At 46.9% G+C, this 17,500-nt stretch overlaps 1 protein-coding gene across 10 annotated transcripts in view; it reads right to left on the bottom strand.

Moving 5' to 3' along the window:
* Window positions 1-17,500, bottom strand: part of fryb (furry homolog b (Drosophila)) — a 59,169-nt gene that overhangs the window by 9,585 nt on the left and 32,084 nt on the right. For 6 of the 10 annotated variants that reach the window (XM_081702934.1, XM_081702931.1, XM_081702936.1 and 3 more), the window contains exons 25-51: window positions 17,451-17,500; window positions 17,131-17,303; window positions 16,438-16,598; window positions 15,481-15,591; window positions 15,009-15,163; window positions 14,790-14,889; window positions 14,499-14,670; window positions 14,111-14,367; window positions 13,704-13,850; window positions 13,456-13,624; window positions 13,059-13,149; window positions 12,770-12,852; window positions 11,667-11,817; window positions 11,012-11,115; window positions 7,986-8,171; window positions 6,995-7,196; window positions 6,514-6,665; window positions 5,314-5,501; window positions 5,115-5,209; window positions 4,325-4,941; window positions 3,945-4,042; window positions 3,610-3,786; window positions 3,179-3,319; window positions 2,834-3,016; window positions 1,612-1,776; window positions 559-633; window positions 309-476 (exon numbers count right to left, since the gene is read on the bottom strand). The exon at window positions 17,451-17,500 is cut by the window's right edge and continues 42 nt beyond it. In XM_081702934.1, the coding sequence (XP_081559060.1) occupies window positions 309-476; window positions 559-633; window positions 1,612-1,776; window positions 2,834-3,016; window positions 3,179-3,319; window positions 3,610-3,786; window positions 3,945-4,042; window positions 4,325-4,941; window positions 5,115-5,209; window positions 5,314-5,501; window positions 6,514-6,665; window positions 6,995-7,196; window positions 7,986-8,171; window positions 11,012-11,115; window positions 11,667-11,817; window positions 12,770-12,852; window positions 13,059-13,149; window positions 13,456-13,624; window positions 13,704-13,850; window positions 14,111-14,367; window positions 14,499-14,670; window positions 14,790-14,889; window positions 15,009-15,163; window positions 15,481-15,591; window positions 16,438-16,598; window positions 17,131-17,303; window positions 17,451-17,500 (4,371 nt within the window). Of the gene's footprint in view, window positions 84-308; window positions 477-558; window positions 634-1,611; window positions 1,777-2,833; window positions 3,017-3,178; window positions 3,320-3,609; window positions 3,787-3,944; window positions 4,043-4,324; window positions 4,942-5,114; window positions 5,210-5,313; window positions 5,502-6,513; window positions 6,666-6,994; window positions 7,197-7,985; window positions 8,172-11,011; window positions 11,116-11,666; window positions 11,818-12,769; window positions 12,853-13,058; window positions 13,150-13,455; window positions 13,625-13,703; window positions 13,851-14,110; window positions 14,368-14,498; window positions 14,671-14,789; window positions 14,890-15,008; window positions 15,164-15,480; window positions 15,592-16,437; window positions 16,599-17,130; window positions 17,304-17,450 lie in introns of all 10 variants that reach the window. The other 4 variants (XM_081702932.1, XM_035535577.2, XM_035535583.2 and 1 more) reach the window with 2 other exon arrangements.

The following is a 17,500-nucleotide window of genomic DNA, read 5'->3' as shown; positions in this document are numbered from 1 at the left end:
TGTTAGAGACCAGAATAGGAATAGAACAGAATAAAACTGAGTATTTAACCTGGAGGAAAGTTACCTGCACAAACAGTAAATTCCTAAAGTCAAAGTTTAGTAAAGAATACCCAAAGTTAGTAATAACTGATCTGTGCACACATAAAGCTTTGATAGGTTAATAGTTAAAATATAGTTTTTTAATCTAAAGACACAAATTAAGTTTTGCAGACATATTAAATGTATGTCTGCTTAATGGATGTCTGTGAAAGGCGTTCTGAACGCACTGCTACGGGACAGCAGGAGGCGAGCTCCTCCCACTGACTCACCTCTCCGTCCTCCAGTTCCACGTCCAGGAAGTCGAAGTCCCTGAAGACACGGAACTGCTGCTCAGAGGCGGTGTCGTCCAGCGTGTCTTCACGTGTGCCGTCCTCCGACGACACCTGGCTGGGCTGGCGTTCCATCAGCTCCAGGTCGCCACAGGACGAGAAAATCACCTGGCAAGGAAAAAGAGTGTTATCTTATCTTATTAATAGTCCGTGGCCCTGCGGTTCAGATGCACCCGGTGCGTTCACTTACAGAGGGGTTCTTGCTCAGGCCCACTTCCTGGCCGCACAGGGACAGCACGTTCACCAGCTTCTCCCGTGTTCGCTTCTGCACAGACAGTGTAACGGTCCCGGTCAGCTCTGGGGCAGGCTTTTGCTGACCAAGCTGATTATACATTCAAAACTCAAGGAACACAGCGAATGGTACGACCTCTGCAGTTGTGCTTTTTGTTGTATCGACTTTCTCACTAACATTTGAGAATGCATAGGATAATACTAACAAAGCTTAAGAACGTTTGCAGAGAAGTCCTGCATACTTTTCCCTCTCCTTTTTTAATGTGATGGAGTGCTTACAAAGTGTTTGGACAGTGACCAATTTCTGAGTAGTTTACAACTGCCTTCTAAATGTGCACACATGGAAATAATCAGGCGCAGACATCAGAGATGTTTAAAACACTGACATATGTATAAAAAAAAGGAACTTGTCAAACATTGATGTCTAAAAAATATCAAAAACACTATATATACAATATACATTCACCGAGCACTTTATTAGCAACACCTGTACACATTCTCATTGTGATGAATCAATCAGCCAATCGTGTGGCAGCAGTGCACTAGATAAATTCATGCACTCACAGTTTTATTTAATATTTAGTTAATGTTAAACTTCAGAATGGGGAACGACTGTGAGCTGAGTGACGTTGACCCTGATCTGGCTGTTGGACCCTGATGAGCTCAGCTGGTCTGAGCTATTTTGGGTCAGCAGTTTACACAGACTGGTGCGAAAAACACACACTGCTCAGTGAGTGGCATTTCTGGTCCTTGCTGAAGTGAGGGAGGGAGAGTGGCTAGACTGGTTCACGCAAACAGGAATGCTATGGCTACTCAAATAACCACTTTACAACCACTGTGAGCAGAACAGCTTACAGGAATGCTTCCCTGCTCCGTGGACTCCATGCCACAAAGAACTGAGGCTCTCCTGGGATCAACTGGGGGTTGTACCCAGTATTGGTATGGTGTTCCTAATAAAGTGAATGTATACTGCGTTATGACTATATACGATGTTTGTGTGACTGTGCCTCACTTGTGATGACTGTGGCCTCTTCCAGCTGACGGGCACCAGGACGGGGCTGGAGCTGGAGCCGGAGGAGGTCGAGGAGGTGCTGCGTGTTACGGCAATGGCTCTGCTCTTCCCGTCTCTACCCACAGAGCCCTGTAGCTCATCATACCTGCGGCCAATCACCGGCGTCTACGCGCACGCACACACACACATCTACAGATCACCATATGCTCCCCTGTAAGACCACAGTCTCCCAGTCACACACCGGCTCTCGCACACCAACCTAAACTCTCCACAACTCCTGCTCGTGCGCACGCGCCAGCCTAAGTGCACCCCGTTCACGCTGTCGTGCGAGCACGCCACCCTAAACGTTCCAGGGCTGTGCCTAAACCTTCCAGCACCGCTGCCTATCGGCCATTATCCTTAACAATCCAGCCTTCCAGGAGATAAGCTGATCGGGGGGGGACAACCTAATTAGTAATTACTGAGGCCTTTATCAGTCTCCGCTCACTCCGTCTGGACAGGACATTGCCACGCTCATCAGGCCACATGAAGGCATGTATTCTGTACTCTAGGGAAATGGACGGCTTCCTGTGAGACATTGCATATGACTCCATAAACCAGCACTATACTAAAGCTCAAAAGATACACCCTGTTGATGAGGTGTTGCAGAGTGGAGTTCCAGTTCTTTTTCTCAGCTCTTCGTTTGTAGCACGTAACTGTGGTCTGCAAGAACAATGTGGGTGGCGCGCTCTTCCTAGTGCATATCAATATTTTTCATCCTGTGGTTTTCCAAGAATGCTGTCCCTGGTGTACGAACACAAAGGCCAGCTGTTTAGACGGTGACCTGTGTGTGTCCTCGGTCTGCTGGAGTCTTGCGCTCAGCTGGGAGAAGACGTTTTCTTGGCCCTTTCAAGTCTGAAATCGTTTCCTGGAATTCAGGAGGTTCTGAAAATGAGTTTGTTTCTCACACCCATGCCCTGGAACATAGTAGTCTCTGGTACTCCACCCCAGACCTGGGCTCAGTCTGGTAGGTGACTATAAAGACGTCTTTATTCATGCACTACTGAACCCTGATGGTCTGTATTAATTTGCATAGCTGGTCTTAACCTGCGTGATGGCACGTAGATGACCTGTGGTGAACTCTAGGACTCTCTGCAGAATGGGAGTTCAGAAGCACACACACACACACACACACACACCCGTGCCTTGACATAACGCAGAGAGCCGAGCCAGAGCTGAGTACCTCAGAGATGTCAAAATGGAACTCCAGCGTTTTGCCGGGCAGTGCTTTAGATGAGCCGTCCCACATCATGCGGCTGACCTCCAGGTTGGCCAGATCGTCGTGGGCGTAGGACGGCAGGGAGAGGCTGGCAGAGCGGGACACCACCAGCTTTAGCACGTTCAGGGCCTCCTTCCAGTGGACGGTCTTCAACACACACACACACACACACACAGACATTTGTGCACGCATTCAGGTCACCAGTGCAGGAAACCTTCCTACATCTTTTGTCGATGGCATTAAAATGCACTGATAAACAAAAATCACATCTTCAGATATTGCAGTGAGCACTCGGAAGATGTGACCTACCTGTACAAACTTCTCAATAGTTTTAAGCACCTCCATGTTGAAAGGCTTGACTGAAATGCCTGCCAGGTCCATGTGACTCAGCAGGCTGTAGATGATCTGGAGAAGGGGCTGTTGCATGCTGGGTAAACCCTTATCCAGTAACTACAGGGAAAACAGAGAGCAGCTCCTATGAGAAGACACTTCAGACTACTCTTTAACTTAACTTTGTCATGTTTGATCTTACAGAACTGGTCACTATTTCCAATCTGAAGCCATTCTTTAACAGTGCCTGTGGTGACATCAACTAGATGAACATTAATTGTAGAAACCTTTGCATATATATTGATAGACTTTGACAGAAACATTAAAACAATTAAAGTAGGAATCTTTGTTCTATTTATTTAAAGTAAAAAAAATAAAATAGCAGAAGGACAAGGAGTGTTGCGACTGACCTCAGCCATGTAGGTGACCATGCTGAGTGTGATGTCGGAGAAGGCCTCGTGCAGGTAGCGGCACACCACGCTGACCCAGGAGAAGGGGTCTCTGGTGTAGGAGCGTGTTTTGTACAGGGTCATCACGTGAGCCAAGTGAGAGAGCTTCATATTCTTCTCCTTCTCCTCCAGACACACCTGCAACAGAAGGCACAAGAACGCAGTCAAATATGAGCTGCTTTCGCAGCAGACACGTTTCCTTTCCTAAAATACCATGTGGTCTCACAGCCTTGATGACGCCACATCTGGAAAGTGCACGTGTGTGTGTGTGTGTGTGTGTGTGAGGCTGGCGAGACCTGTGCTATCCTCTCGGCGCTTTCTTTGCAGAACTGTGTCGGAGAGTCAAAGTGTTGGACCAGGTGTGGGAGCAGACACAGAACATTAAGCGGGAAGCCTGAGTGAGAGAACACAGGAGCCAAAACCAAAGAACAGCAAGTTAGAAGGGAGACACAGAAACAATTACACAGACCACTGTGTAAGGCATCTCGGTCATAGTGCGCTTCAACTAACTTTGACAGTTACAATGGCAGAAACTGACTGTAGATCAGTGCTTTTACTCCTTCCTCCAGAATGACTATTTACGCCCCGGGGTTAAATAACAAGAAGCCTTATTATTAGTGAAACTTACAACAGGTTCCACGAGGCAAGAAGCAAAAGTATTTCTGAGGCTGTTCACCTATAGACTGAGACGTGTCCACCACGGAGACACGGGACACGGGCGTGAGTTGGCAGAAGAGCTGCAGGGTGAGGTCGCTGGTAGTGGGTGAGGTGAAGCCCTTGAGCAGGAGCTGCTGGAGGCCCGCAAAGCCGCTCCACCTCAGCTGCGCCTGGAGCTTCTCCAGCCGCTCGCGGTTTTCGGGCAGCTCGAGGGGCACGCGCGCCAGCAGCTTGTGCACCAGACGCAGCGACATCTGGTACTCGAACTCGAAGTCGGACTCCATGAGTGACACTGCCACCCAGAAGATGGTGGCCAGCAGGTTGGCTGGGTGGCTGGCATGCGAGGGGTCGGCGGCGGCGCTGGTGTCAGCGCGGGCAGAGGACGAGGAGGAGGCGCTCCGGGCGGAGCGCGACAGACCCGGCTGCGTACAAGCCTGAATGCGGTCCAGGGTGGCGCTGCGCGGAGGGTCCGAGGACGACGGCTCGCCGCTCTCGCCGAACTTCTTGGGGACGGAGTAGCTGCGCTGGTGCCGGCTGCGCTCAGCCGTGCCGCCCTCCTGCTGCACGTTGAGCTGGCCCGTGCTCTTGCGGTTGGAGTTCAGCTTGCCGCTTACCAGGAAGTCCGGTGACGAGGCTCTGCGGCCAAACAGGAAGTAACAGATCGAAGTACAGTCATAGATGTATGAAATGAGACAACACTATATAAGCATTGTTAATGTCAGTTAGACATGCATGGTCGCCAAAATCATAACACTTCAACCCTATGTTAATAAGGTCATTGCAATGATCTACTGCTGAAGTTTTCTCACCTAGTTAGTGCTGCCATCAGGTCACTGTTTTTGAGGCATTCTGCCAAATTATCCACCACTGACTCCAGAGTGAGCAGCACCTCCATCACATAACCCTGAGAGAGCAGGCCACAGCGTTCAATAAAGGATCCACTACATTCAAAACACACACACACACACACACACACACACACACACACACACACACACACACACACACCTGCACCTCATCACCGTGCTCTCCCACCACCTCCACCAGACGCGAGAGCAGGTCCGAAACCGCGTGCGCCGAGAGCGGCTGCCTGAGGGCTCTGAAGATCTGGAAGGAACGGCCAGCGTAGTGGCGGGACGAGCTGCACAGAGCCGTCTGCAGGGCCACGTCGCTCAGCTGCTGCTCAAGGTGGAAGTCTGCAAGAGAAGCTAAGACTTGCTCATCAGAACGCATAAACATAATAGAATTAAGAAAATACATCAACTAAAATGATCTATGTTAAAATAAAAAATACATGACCCAAAATAAGTAAGTGTAGACCAGACAAAACCAGTAAGTTTTTAGTTTGAAAATATCAGAAGAGCTGGCATTCCCCATAGTTCCTGGAATAGTGTTCCAGAAATGAGCTGGAACTGCTGAGTGGCAAGCCATCCTAGGCATGAGCAGTAAACATTCAGGACTGAGCAGAGTGATCAGAGAGGACTAGAACTGTTCCAGATTGGCAGGATATGACAGAGCAAGACCATTAAAGGCTCTGAATGTCACAGGCAAGACTTTAGAGTACGATACGAAACTGTATTGATCCGAGTAATTGATCTGAGTAATAAACTCTGGCTTTCTGTTCTGGTATGGACTCAGATGGCTTTCACATCTTCAACTAGCTGAAGCGTCCGTGAAGAGACAGGAACATGTGCATGTTGAAATGATGAATACATTTTTCTTAGAGTCACGTAGGAACGTGCTTTTGGTTTTGTATATAGTTTCACAAATGTCAATAGGTGGGACCTACTACATAGTATTAATGTACAGAGCTCATTACACTCAATGATAATCCTAACAGATTTACACCTGTTTTTTATGTGTACGCTACCTGGACAACTGATTGGTTAATGTTTAACCCACTTTAAGTAAGAGCAAGGGACAGGCGACAAGAATATTTAAACTCATGTGCATGTAACGTACCATGCCTTTAGTTGTGCAGTATCTTTAGCAACAACCACATTAGTATTACTACAACCACAATAGTATTACTACCACCACATTAGTATTACTACAATCACATTAGTATTACTACCACCACATTAGTATTAATACGATCACATTAGTATTAAAACAATCACACTGTTGGGTGTTTCATAGGCCAAAACAGCAGCTGTCTGGACCCACTGCAACAGTGTGGTGACCCAGATCATGCCAACGCACTTGTACCTGACTTGGACTCTTTGAACACAGACACCACATGGCGCAGGAAGTTGGCGAGCTGCTCTGCGCTCTTGGAGTTGGGGTTCTTCGGAGTGATGTCCTCGTGGGACCACAGGGGTCCGAAGGCCCTGAGCAACGATAGGACAGTACTCCAGGCACTGTGCCACCACAGAACCACCACCAAGACCAGACAGGGTTAGCAGGCATCTAGCACACGTCTACCCCAGTAACTCTGCACAGCACCTCTGCCATGCCCAGGTCTGGTTATAGAGAATTATAATCTGGACTCTCAAAATTAATCTAAAATGGATGCTATGGATACTAGGCTACATCTGGATTTACAAATAATCTGAGTGTTTACTCGTTGCATATCTAGTAGAAACAACAACAAAAACCCCTTTATGTATCTACTCATCACTCCTATAATAATATGACCAGACAAGTGACTGTGGATGGACGGGAAATGTTTCTCTGGTATTTCTCATACCTCGTAGTGAGGAACTCGATCAGTTTGTTGGTCTTCTCCTCGGACTCGGTGGACGACTCGTCCAGGTCCTCCAGGTCGGTGGTGATCTGAGGGATATTCCCCACGCTGCCACCGAGGCTTACACTGGAGGAGGTGGAGGAGGAGCTAAGGCCCGAGTCAGCCACAGGGGAAGCCTGCCACTCCCGCAGGAAGTCCTGCCCACCTGCACGGAGACAACAGCTCAGGGTCTTCAGCAGCAAAAAGACTGTGCCTGTTCTTTGGGTTTGTGGCTTGCATGTGTTTTCACATGTGTATGACTGCCTGTGTTCATCAATATGTTTGTGTGTGTGTGTGTGTGTGTGTGTGTGTGACAATGTTTTCATAGACACAAGTCAGTGTTTCACATTGTAATCTCACTCACAACAGTAAGCAGAGGACAAAATGGAAATATGCATTTCAATTTGAATCTGCACTGAGGCTGCACAGATGGTTGAATTTCTTGGAGTCGGTTGTTACATAATTGATTTTGGCCAGACTCACTTTATTTCTTTTCGTCTGTAGATAAGAAATCACTCACCGCCCTCAGGCCCTGACATCATAAGTACCACCTCTGCTCCCTGCTGTATGTCACCCAGAACAGCAAACGTCAGTATATCCTATAATCTGATAGTGTCATCTGGTAATCCGCAGGCGGTGTTGTGGAAATGTTTTGGCTGAAGCAACGTCAGACTGGGTTATAAGTGGGGGAGGTAAAATGTGAGCGTCAGGGTCAGATTCCTAATTATGTTATCAGACATTAGGTATGGGGAAACTGCTGCTGCTGGGTGAACTTAGAGAGAGGACTGATTGGGTAAGAAAGATTGCTAGCACGGTCTGTGCTTGTGCATCCCTCCAGGGTCGTGTCTTCCCGGGTATTACCAGGTGTTAGGCACTGTCTGTGGGGTATCTGCTTTCCTGTTGGCCATGACACACTGAATCTGTAGCTGTAGCTCAATGTTTTCCGTTTTTCTACCTGTGTGCAGGCTCTCGAGCTGGCAGCTGGGCTTGGTGGTGAGGGTCTTGCTGTCACTCATCTCTCGGGTGAGCAGCAGCACAGAGGCAATGACCTGGAAGTTGTTGTTGCAGGAGAGGGCGATGAGCAGGTGTAGGAGAAGGCGTTTGCTGTGCTCGAACACCTCCGGACGGTAGTGGTCCAGACCTTCACAGCAAAGGCACAAATACAAAAACCCCAGAGTGAAGTCAACTCTACCGAGAAATCAGCAGAAATACAGTGAGCTACTGAGAGAAAAATCTAATCCTGTGAAATGCTACGAACAAGCCGGGACCGATACTGAATGACCCTGAGCCCGTCTGGCCCGAAATGAGCTGAGCTAATCCAAATCCGCGGGTCCTCCAGAGGGTTTCATGCAGCTCTCTGCTTTATTGCACAATGCTAGTATGAGCTGAGAGTCACTTTCCATTTGCACTGAGCATGCCTGTAATAGCTTCAGCTGCAGATAAAATATCAGTGTGGTTTTGCACAAAGCAATCTGTGGGAACACGGCGAAGGATACAGGTGATGACAACACCCAGCATGGAAGGGAGATAAGCCCCGGGGTGGAGGCCCTCCACACTCCTCCTTGCTGGCTTCTTCTATCTTGCCGGGTAGATTTTTTCACATTTTTGGCATGGCTGGCTCATGTTATTCAGCTGTCTGGAAGCTTCACTTACAGCCAGGAATGAGGTCACTGGTAAATGCAGAGAGTGTCATTTGTCACAGAGGACTTCAGTGCCTTTGTGCCTCCAGTGAATCAGTTTGTTAGTGAATGTTCAACTGAAGAAGGGGTGAGGGGGACTTGGTCCAGGACAGTTTCAGCTTTACTCTATTAGACCGTCTCTCTTTACTCTAGTATACTGTCTCTCTGTTTACTCTATTGGACCGTCTCTCTTTACTCTAGTATACTGTCTCTCTGTTTACTCTATTACACCGTCTCTCTTTACTCTAGTATACTGTCTCTCTGTTTACTCTATTACACCGTCTCTCTTTACTCTAGTATACTGTCTCTCTGTTTATTCTATTAGACCGTCTCTCTTTACTCTAGTATACTGTCTCTGTTTACTCTATTAGACCGTCTCTCTTTACTCTAGTATACTGTCTCTCTGTTTACTCTATTACACCGTCTCTCTTTACTCTAGTATACTGTCTCTCTGTTTACTCTATTACACCGTCTCTCTTTACTCTAGTATACTGTCTCTCTGTTTACTCTATTAGACCGTCTCTCTTTACTCTAGTATACTGTCTCTGTTTACTCTATTAGACCGTCTCTCTTTACTCTAGTATACTGTCTCTCTGTTTACTCTATTAGACTGTCTCTCTTTACTCTAGTATAGTCTCTCTGTTTACTCTATTATACCGTCTCTCTTTACTCTAGTATACTGTCTCTCTGTTTACTCTATTGGACCGTCTCTCTTTACTCTAGTATACTGTCTCTCTGTTTACTCTATTACACCGTCTCTCTTTACTCTAGCATACTGTCTCTCTGTTTACTCTATTAGACCGTCTCTCTTTACTCTAGCATACTGTCTCTCTGTTTACTCTATTGGACCGTCTCTCTTTACTCTAGTATACTGTCTCTCTGTTTACTCTATTACACTGTCTCTCTTTACTCCAGTACACTGTCTCTCTCTTTACTCTATTAGACCGTCTCTCTTTACTCTAGTACACTGTCTCTCTCTTTACTCTATTAGACCGTCTCTTTTTAGTCTAGTATAGTCTCTCTGTTTACTCTATTAGACCGTCTGGCTTTACTCTAGTACACTGTCTCTCTGTTTACTCTATTAGACCGTCTCTCTGTACTCTAGTATAGTCTCTCTCTTTACTCTATTAGACCGTCTCTCTTTACTCTAGTACACTGTCTCTCTCTTTACTCTATTAGACCGTCTCTTTTTAGTCTAGTATAGTCTCTCTGTTTACTCTATTAGACCGTCTGGCTTTACTCTAGTACACTGTCTCTCTGTTTACTCTATTAGACCGTCTCTCTGTACTCTAGTATAGTCTCTCTCTTTACTCTATTAGACCGTCTCTCTTTACTCTAGTATACTGTCTCTCTGTTTACTCTATTAGACCGTCTCTCTGTACTCTAGTATAGTCTCTCTCTTTACTCTATTAGACCGTCTCTCTGTACTCTAGTATAGTCTCTCTCTTTACTCTATTAGACCGTCTCTCTTTACTCTAGTATACTGTCTCTCTGTTTACTCTATTAGACCGTCTCTCTTTACTCTAGTATACTGTCTCTCTCTTTACTCTATTAGACCGTCTCTCTTTACTCTAGTATACTGTCTCTCTGTTTACTCTATTAGACCGTCTCTCTGTACTCTAGTATAGTCTCTCTCTTTACTCTATTAGACCGTCTCTCTGTACTCTAGTATAGTCTCTCTCTTTACTCTATTAGACCGTCTCTCTGTACTCTAGTATAGTCTCTCTCTTTACTCTATTAGACCGTCTCTCTGTACTCTAGTATAGTCTCTCTCTTTACTCTATTAGACCGTCTCTCTGTACTCCAGTACACTGTCTCTCTGTCTCTCTCCTCCCCCAAGCTTATCTAAAGAACTGAGAGACATGTACAAATCTTGGAGGCAGTGGGCTGTGAAAACCGTCACAGAGAGCAAATGGGAAACATAAACACATACCAGTGGTGTAGTCAGGAATTCATTTAACGGAAGGAATGAGGAGAAATGCAAAATGAAATGAAAAGTAAAATGAAATTTAAAATGAAAGTATAATTAATTTGACAAATGCAATGCACTGCTAGAAGCAGTTTTCGTGTTCAGAGTTTGTCATTTCCTTATTTATGATCTGCCGTCAACCAGTCTTGCCACATGAAAAACAATTAGAGGCATGGAGAAATAAAATATTTTTGGCAGCTCCATTGTGTTTGACTTTTTGGTCTGAACAGAGCTGAACATGAGATCAAATATGATCAAATTTCCATCCCTAGTACAGGCAGCTGGATATAGCTTTTGAACAGAGACAGAAAAAACATGATCACTGGTGGTTACCGAGGTAGAGGGCATGCAGCAGGAGTGGCAGGTGCAGAGCCCAGTCCTCTCTCACGCTGTGGTCCACCACCATCTCAGTCATGAAGATCACTGCGATATTACACCTGCCAACCCACACGGACACACCTGGATTATTATAAGTTAGATATGTTATTCATATACATAACACAGATAAAACACACAGCTCAGTCCAAGCAGCACAATAAAAACTATGATTTTGTATAATTTGTTTGTAAGCTGTTTGGAGGTTCAATAAACCACATGTATAGACCTCCATAAACATTAATAAATATTAGAAATTACATACAAGTTACACACACACACACACACACACACACACACACACACACACACACACACACACACACACACACACACACACACACACACACACACAGTATCTCCTGACTCCTGACTATAGCGGTCAGTGTGTTTTAAGGAGGGTGGTACAGGTTTGACACCTGTACTGCAAAGCACCACAGTTGTCATAATACCAGAATAACACCACCCTATTTGTACACAAACAGATGAGCTCAGGCTTATTGGCAAAACATGGCTCAAGATCCCTGAAAGAAGAAGGTCTGTCCAATGGCTTGACGTTGTCCTGTCGGTGTTAGCGCGTGCGCGCTCGGGGCAGGGGTCAGAGCCGGGTTACCTGTGGAGAGGCCCTCGGGGGGTTATGGTCTCGGGGAGGTAGTCCACCAGTGGGGCCCAGCATCCCCCGTTGACAGGCATGGGTAACGGCCGCGGACGGTTAGTCTCCAGCACGCTGAGCAGCCAGCCGGCGTACGGAGGGAGAGGATCATCTGCATACACAAGCGAGACGCAGTGCCTGTGTCACACAGCTATGCTTCACACTGCCTTGTGATTCTGTTGGAACAGGTTGGTTCCCAGATTCAAAATAAAGCCTTTAACTGAATACTCTGGAATTTCTCTGATAAAGGGATCGGAATGTTCGCAGAAATCCAACCGAGCTGCTGGGTCCGTCCACAATATCAAAACGCTCCTTCAAAAGAATCTCCATCTTCTCTACATCTTGGACGTTTACTAATCAGGGGAGTGGCCAGCGAAGAACCTGCTCGGGTCATCTGACCATCCAGCGGATGCATGCAGGGTGTGCAGCTCAAGAAGGCACCAGTCCCACACCCAGAGTGTACGCACATAAGCTTTGCTTCCCAAACACACACCCGCCACACCCACACACATCATGCGCAAACAAACAAACAAACAGGCACATGTTCACAAACACACAAGCTTCAGATTCTTTACTAAGGATTCCTGTCTGTACTTAAATGCATGTTTTACAGTCAAGGCAGGTTTTCAGTGATGTCAAATGTCAGGTTTAGCTGACAGTTGGACAATGCAATTGAAGACTGGTGAAACAACAACTCCTCAGACATCAACAGCATTGACGTTGACGTTCTCTCTTTATGCAGTGCATAAAGGTCAAATGGTGCCTTGTGTAAGAAGAGAGCTGAGATTGGTCTAAACATTTTGATATGAAGCATATGAGTATCATGACATAAGAACTTTAAAGTGAATTTAAGAAAATATACAAAAACAGAGAAAATGCTGTTAGATTTCAGAGGGTTAATAGAGTACAAGCAGACTCAAACATACAACAAGAGGTTTTGAAACAGTAACTGATATCTGTTTTCAACTATATTCCTGCTTCCTTGTTAGTCTAACGATTATATACACATATACACACACACACATCTTCTTTAGAGGCTGGAGGTCAGTAAGGATCACACTCACTTTTCTCTTCATCATAGGAGCCCCCAGAGCTGTTACTGTAACGTGACTCCAACCGATTATGGGCCCGTACAGCGTTACTTAACCTAGAGAAACACACACACACACACACACACACACACACACACACACACACACACACACACACACACAAGATACATTAAAATTATTAAAGATACTTTTTTAAGAAAGGCAAGAAACAATGTATTAAAAGGTGTATCTTATGAACAGAAATTCTGGCTCTTCATGTGAGCCTAAAATAAGAACACTAGTAGGTCCATGTGAGATTCACCTCTCTTCATTCTCTCGGGCTATCTTGGCCTCGTCTGTCTCCTGGAAGTTCTCCTGGCCTGCCACTACAGTATTGCTGCTAGAAGTTGTACCTTCACAGAATAAACAAACAAAGCAAACATCAGACCAAAAAACATCTGACATCTGAAAATGGCTGCAAGCTCAAAGAGGAAGCTCCATTCACAGCATAGGTCTAACCAGAAAAAAGAACCTGTAATTAAATCCTTTGTGTACAGTCGGTGTGCATGCATGTATGTGTGTGTGTGCGCGTGCGTGCGTGTGATAGCAATGTTCTGTGGTGCTTGATGCACACAGAGGCGGAGGAGGAATGGAATTGAAATGGAGATATTGGATAGTGTTTCAAACCCTCCGGTCCCATGCTGGAGGGTGTTCGTCACCTGAAGCCACAGCGGAGATCTTGCTGCTGGCAGTGAAGCGGTAGAAGGGAGGGTTGTCACAGTGTAGCACGACCGGGTTGACTGGATCAGTCTGCTGCAGCTCAAACAGCAGCTCCTCCATGGTCTGGATGGTGTTGTTCCGACACAGGTAGACCACCACCTTCTTAATCTGCAGACGGATTGACAGGAAGCTCAGCTGTGGTCTTAGGTGCCGTGGTTGCGTTTAAAAGGATGCGTGCAGCGCTTACGTAAGGCAGCAGCGTGGTGTCACTGCTAACCCCACACAGACTGATGAGGAACTGCAACGTGATTCTCAGATTATTGCTCCATTTGTCATTGGTCACCAGAGCGTTCCACGCGTTCTCCATCTCCGGGCCTGGAAGCTCGTCCCCGTACTGATCGGAACACACAGCATATGGCCTTACAAACCAGTTCACCAGTTAGATTAATGAACAGGAAAAAAAAAAGAAAAATGAACTCAATAGTCAAGTTGTACAGAGATGCATCTGTAGTAGTTCTAGCATTGGTAACAGAATAATGACACGACAGAACCAAACAACTTCATGCCGGTATTTACTGATCAGGGCTGAAGAGGAACACAGTGAACGGCCCCGCCCGTGAAGTGCTCCGGGCGGTCGCTCCTCTGCCTCCATACCTTGGCGGTCATGAACATGAGGTTGTTGAGCACCAGGGAGGTGGCCTGTAGGGAGCCCCAGCCACTGCCCTTGAGGCGGTGGCTCAGGCCCATGCCGTTGCCCTGATCTCGGGCTTCCTCCTCGGGCGTGCACGGGCTGGAGGCTGGCGGCAGCAGCCCCGTGTCCGCCAACTCGATGTTGCTGAGCCACGGCAGCAGGTAGGTGAGCATGATCTGTCTGCCGTTGGGGTGGGTGGTGGGGAACCTCTGGCTGACCTCTGGGTTGAGAGAAGGAAGAGCAAACGTAATGGGCGCTGGCTCCATATCGGACCTGCAGCGCTGCTCAAGACACGGCGCCAAAGACACACGCGTGAACGAATGCACGCTCACACGCAGATCCAGAGCCTACCTGAGAAGAGAGGCAGGGTGAGCTCGGGGTACATGCCGGCCAGCTGACTGGAGAGCTGGGTGACAGACACACTGTAGAGCGGGGGCAGCGGGCCGTGGGTGCCGTACAGGATGCTGCCTGACTTCTGGCCGACGATCCTCTTAGAATAGACCAACAGCTTTGCCTCGAGGATCTGAAATGAAGGAAAATTCTTAGTTACACCCAGACAATAGAATAAAGACGTGCAAAATTTAAAATTACTGTATGATAGAATAATCACACACACACACACACGTGCGCGCTGTGCCTGACCTGCATGAGCTGCATGGAGATCTCATAGATCTCCCTGCTGGTATCAGAGGACTTAAAGAGCACCAGGTTCAGCAGCGTCACAAGGTCACATGGATAGTTTCTGCACAAACGTCAGAGAGAGAGAGAGTCAAGCAGGCAACACGGATTGCCATGGTTACGGCCAAACGTTGGATCTGGGCGTTCTCCCGCTCTGCTCCCGTGGCTGCGTTCCTGCCCTACCTGCTCCCGCACACGGCGGCGATGGCCTTGAAGCAGCCCGATGCCAGCTGGTAGGAGCCGGTGAAGCAGCGATCCACCGCCCAATTGAACAGGTTCACCTGGTCCGGGTTGAGCTCCAGCAGTAGGATTACGACCTCACAGCCCAGCCGGTGCACCTGCAGCAGGAACCACGCCGCTCAGCTACACAGCTAACAGGCTGCGAATTTAAGACTCACTTACATCTTCATTTACTCACACACCAGCTTTTCTAGGTACCCCCTTTTTCCAGAATCTACACTTGCAATGGACAATATCATATATCATACACTTTATTATTAGTGCTACTACAGTTATACTTGTGTCCCTTATTGTTGGAACAGCTACGATCAATGATCATGTCTAAGAAGATAATTAATCGTGGAAAACAGCCGAGAGATAATATGAAACATCACAAGAACAGCGTGCAGGGATGTTTGGTACAGCAAAGTCTTACTCGCAAATCATGACAGCCCAGGATATTGTTCAGCCACTTGTAGAGGTAGCCATCAGCAGAGAGGCCCACGTTGTCAAAGACAGGCCCACAGCATAACACTGCGGACATCGCCTGGAGGGCAAACGCACACATAAGCACACCAAAAGCATTCTCTTAAACACACATTCAAACAAGCTTTGCGTTTCGCTCCCACATTCCTTCGCCCCCGCACACGCACAGCATCACGAAGATATAAAAACACGGCGGGACATTTTAAGTAGAGAGCTTAAGCAGTTAAGCAGTTAAGTGAATAGTTGAGCTACGTAAGAGAGGCAGTTAAAATGATAAAAGGCTGAAGCATCTGTACAATTCTGTGCACACACGCACGCGCGCGCACACACGCACCCACGCGCAAACGCACACGCACACACACACACACACACACACACAGAATATGAAGCAAGCTTATGTGTGTCAAACATTATACAAAAAAGGCTAGATTATCTGACACCGGCTGGCTGTTCAGAAAAAGAAGATATAGCCCTTGGCAAATTTTGAACCAGCACAAACACAACCAAACAGGAATTTCCAGCTTCAACCACCAATTTCAGATGTTTCCGCATGATTACGCATTATGTTGTCAGATTTTTTTTTCTTGAACATGAAATGCTATTTTTTATCTTTCATTTAATTAAATGTGACAAATGTGATAGGTGTCAACTGAATTCCTTCTGATTTCCCAACAAGGAGTCAAAAAACCATCATGTTATGCTGACATTCAGCTGTTATAGACCTTCCAACTCCATCTGCACTCTTCAGCTCTCTGAGGGACCTTTAGCTCTCTGAAAAAGAGCTCTCAGCACGGTTTAAGGTAACGCAGTGAGGTACAGCAGCCTTTAAGTATGTGACAGCTTTAGAACACAGCTCTGGCGTGACCTGGCGTGACCTGTCGGGACGTCTGTAGGTTCAGCATTGTACCTTTAAAGCGCAGTACTGGTAGCGTGTGATCTGGTGGTTGCGGTCACTGTAGCGGTCCAGGGGTGTGAACATGACGCTGAAAGGCCCTGCCCACTGGCTGAACAGGATGAAGAGATGGTGTCGCAGGCTCTGCTGAGGAAAGAGGAATCGCCTGTGGTGCACTGCGGAGGGATGGGTTGGGGTAGGGGCAATAACATTTAAGACTTACCCTCATGTTTTCAACTTTATTTATAATTGCTGTAATATCGCAAGATGTCCTTCTCGCGAAGAACTTGAGAATGTGCACACAACACTGCTGGATGGTGTATGCGAATGTGCTGTATGTGCTTGGATGACATGCTAAACTAGCTGTGCTCTCTAGCTCTCTGTCCTAGCTTTGCTGGCTTTTTTGAAGTGATTCATTCGAGGGCTTAAAAGCTTTGAAATGGCCAAACAGCACCTACTACATATGGGGAACATATCAAATGATGACCTGCATATAGCTATTAACTCTGCACCAAAATATGCAGTGTTTCTGCCTCTTGCATAAGTTTTTCTACAATAGCATTTTGAGATGGCGATTTCTGTGACAGCATTTTGACCGCAAGATCTAATCTGATCCTTCTGAAGACAGAAAGATATTGCAGTTGATTAAAAGTAGCTACATTAATCTCTATTCCCATAGATGCACAGAGAGGAATTATGCAGGGACACCTGGGACACACTGGATGAGGTTGGCCACCATGCCACTGAAATGGGCTCGGATGTCTTTCAGGATCTCCAGCTCTTTGTCATTCTCAGCCTCCAGGAGCATGCGTGTCAGATCCACGTACTCCAGAAAGAGCGCTCCCAGAGCAAGAGAGTCTCTCTCTAATGCTCCGTTAGTGCTGGAGAGAGAGAGAGAGACTATGACTAAGACTGTTATGAGTTATATATGACTTTCACGTTTTGATGACTTTCCTTGTTCTACATTCGAGAGACTGGACGAGAGGCTCCACGGGGCCTGCCTGGAGGGCCCAGTGTGTGGGGCCCACCTGTCACTGATGACTCCTGAGTCAGCCAGCAGCTCAAAGATACGGAGCAG

The sequence above is a fragment of the Electrophorus electricus genome, chromosome 19, assembly GCF_041902795.1.
Source record: "Electrophorus electricus isolate QZ-2024a chromosome 19, ASM4190279v1, whole genome shotgun sequence".
Lineage (NCBI taxonomy): Eukaryota > Metazoa > Chordata > Actinopteri > Gymnotiformes > Gymnotidae > Electrophorus > Electrophorus electricus.
This window is presented reverse-complemented; position numbering and strand designations above follow the sequence as displayed.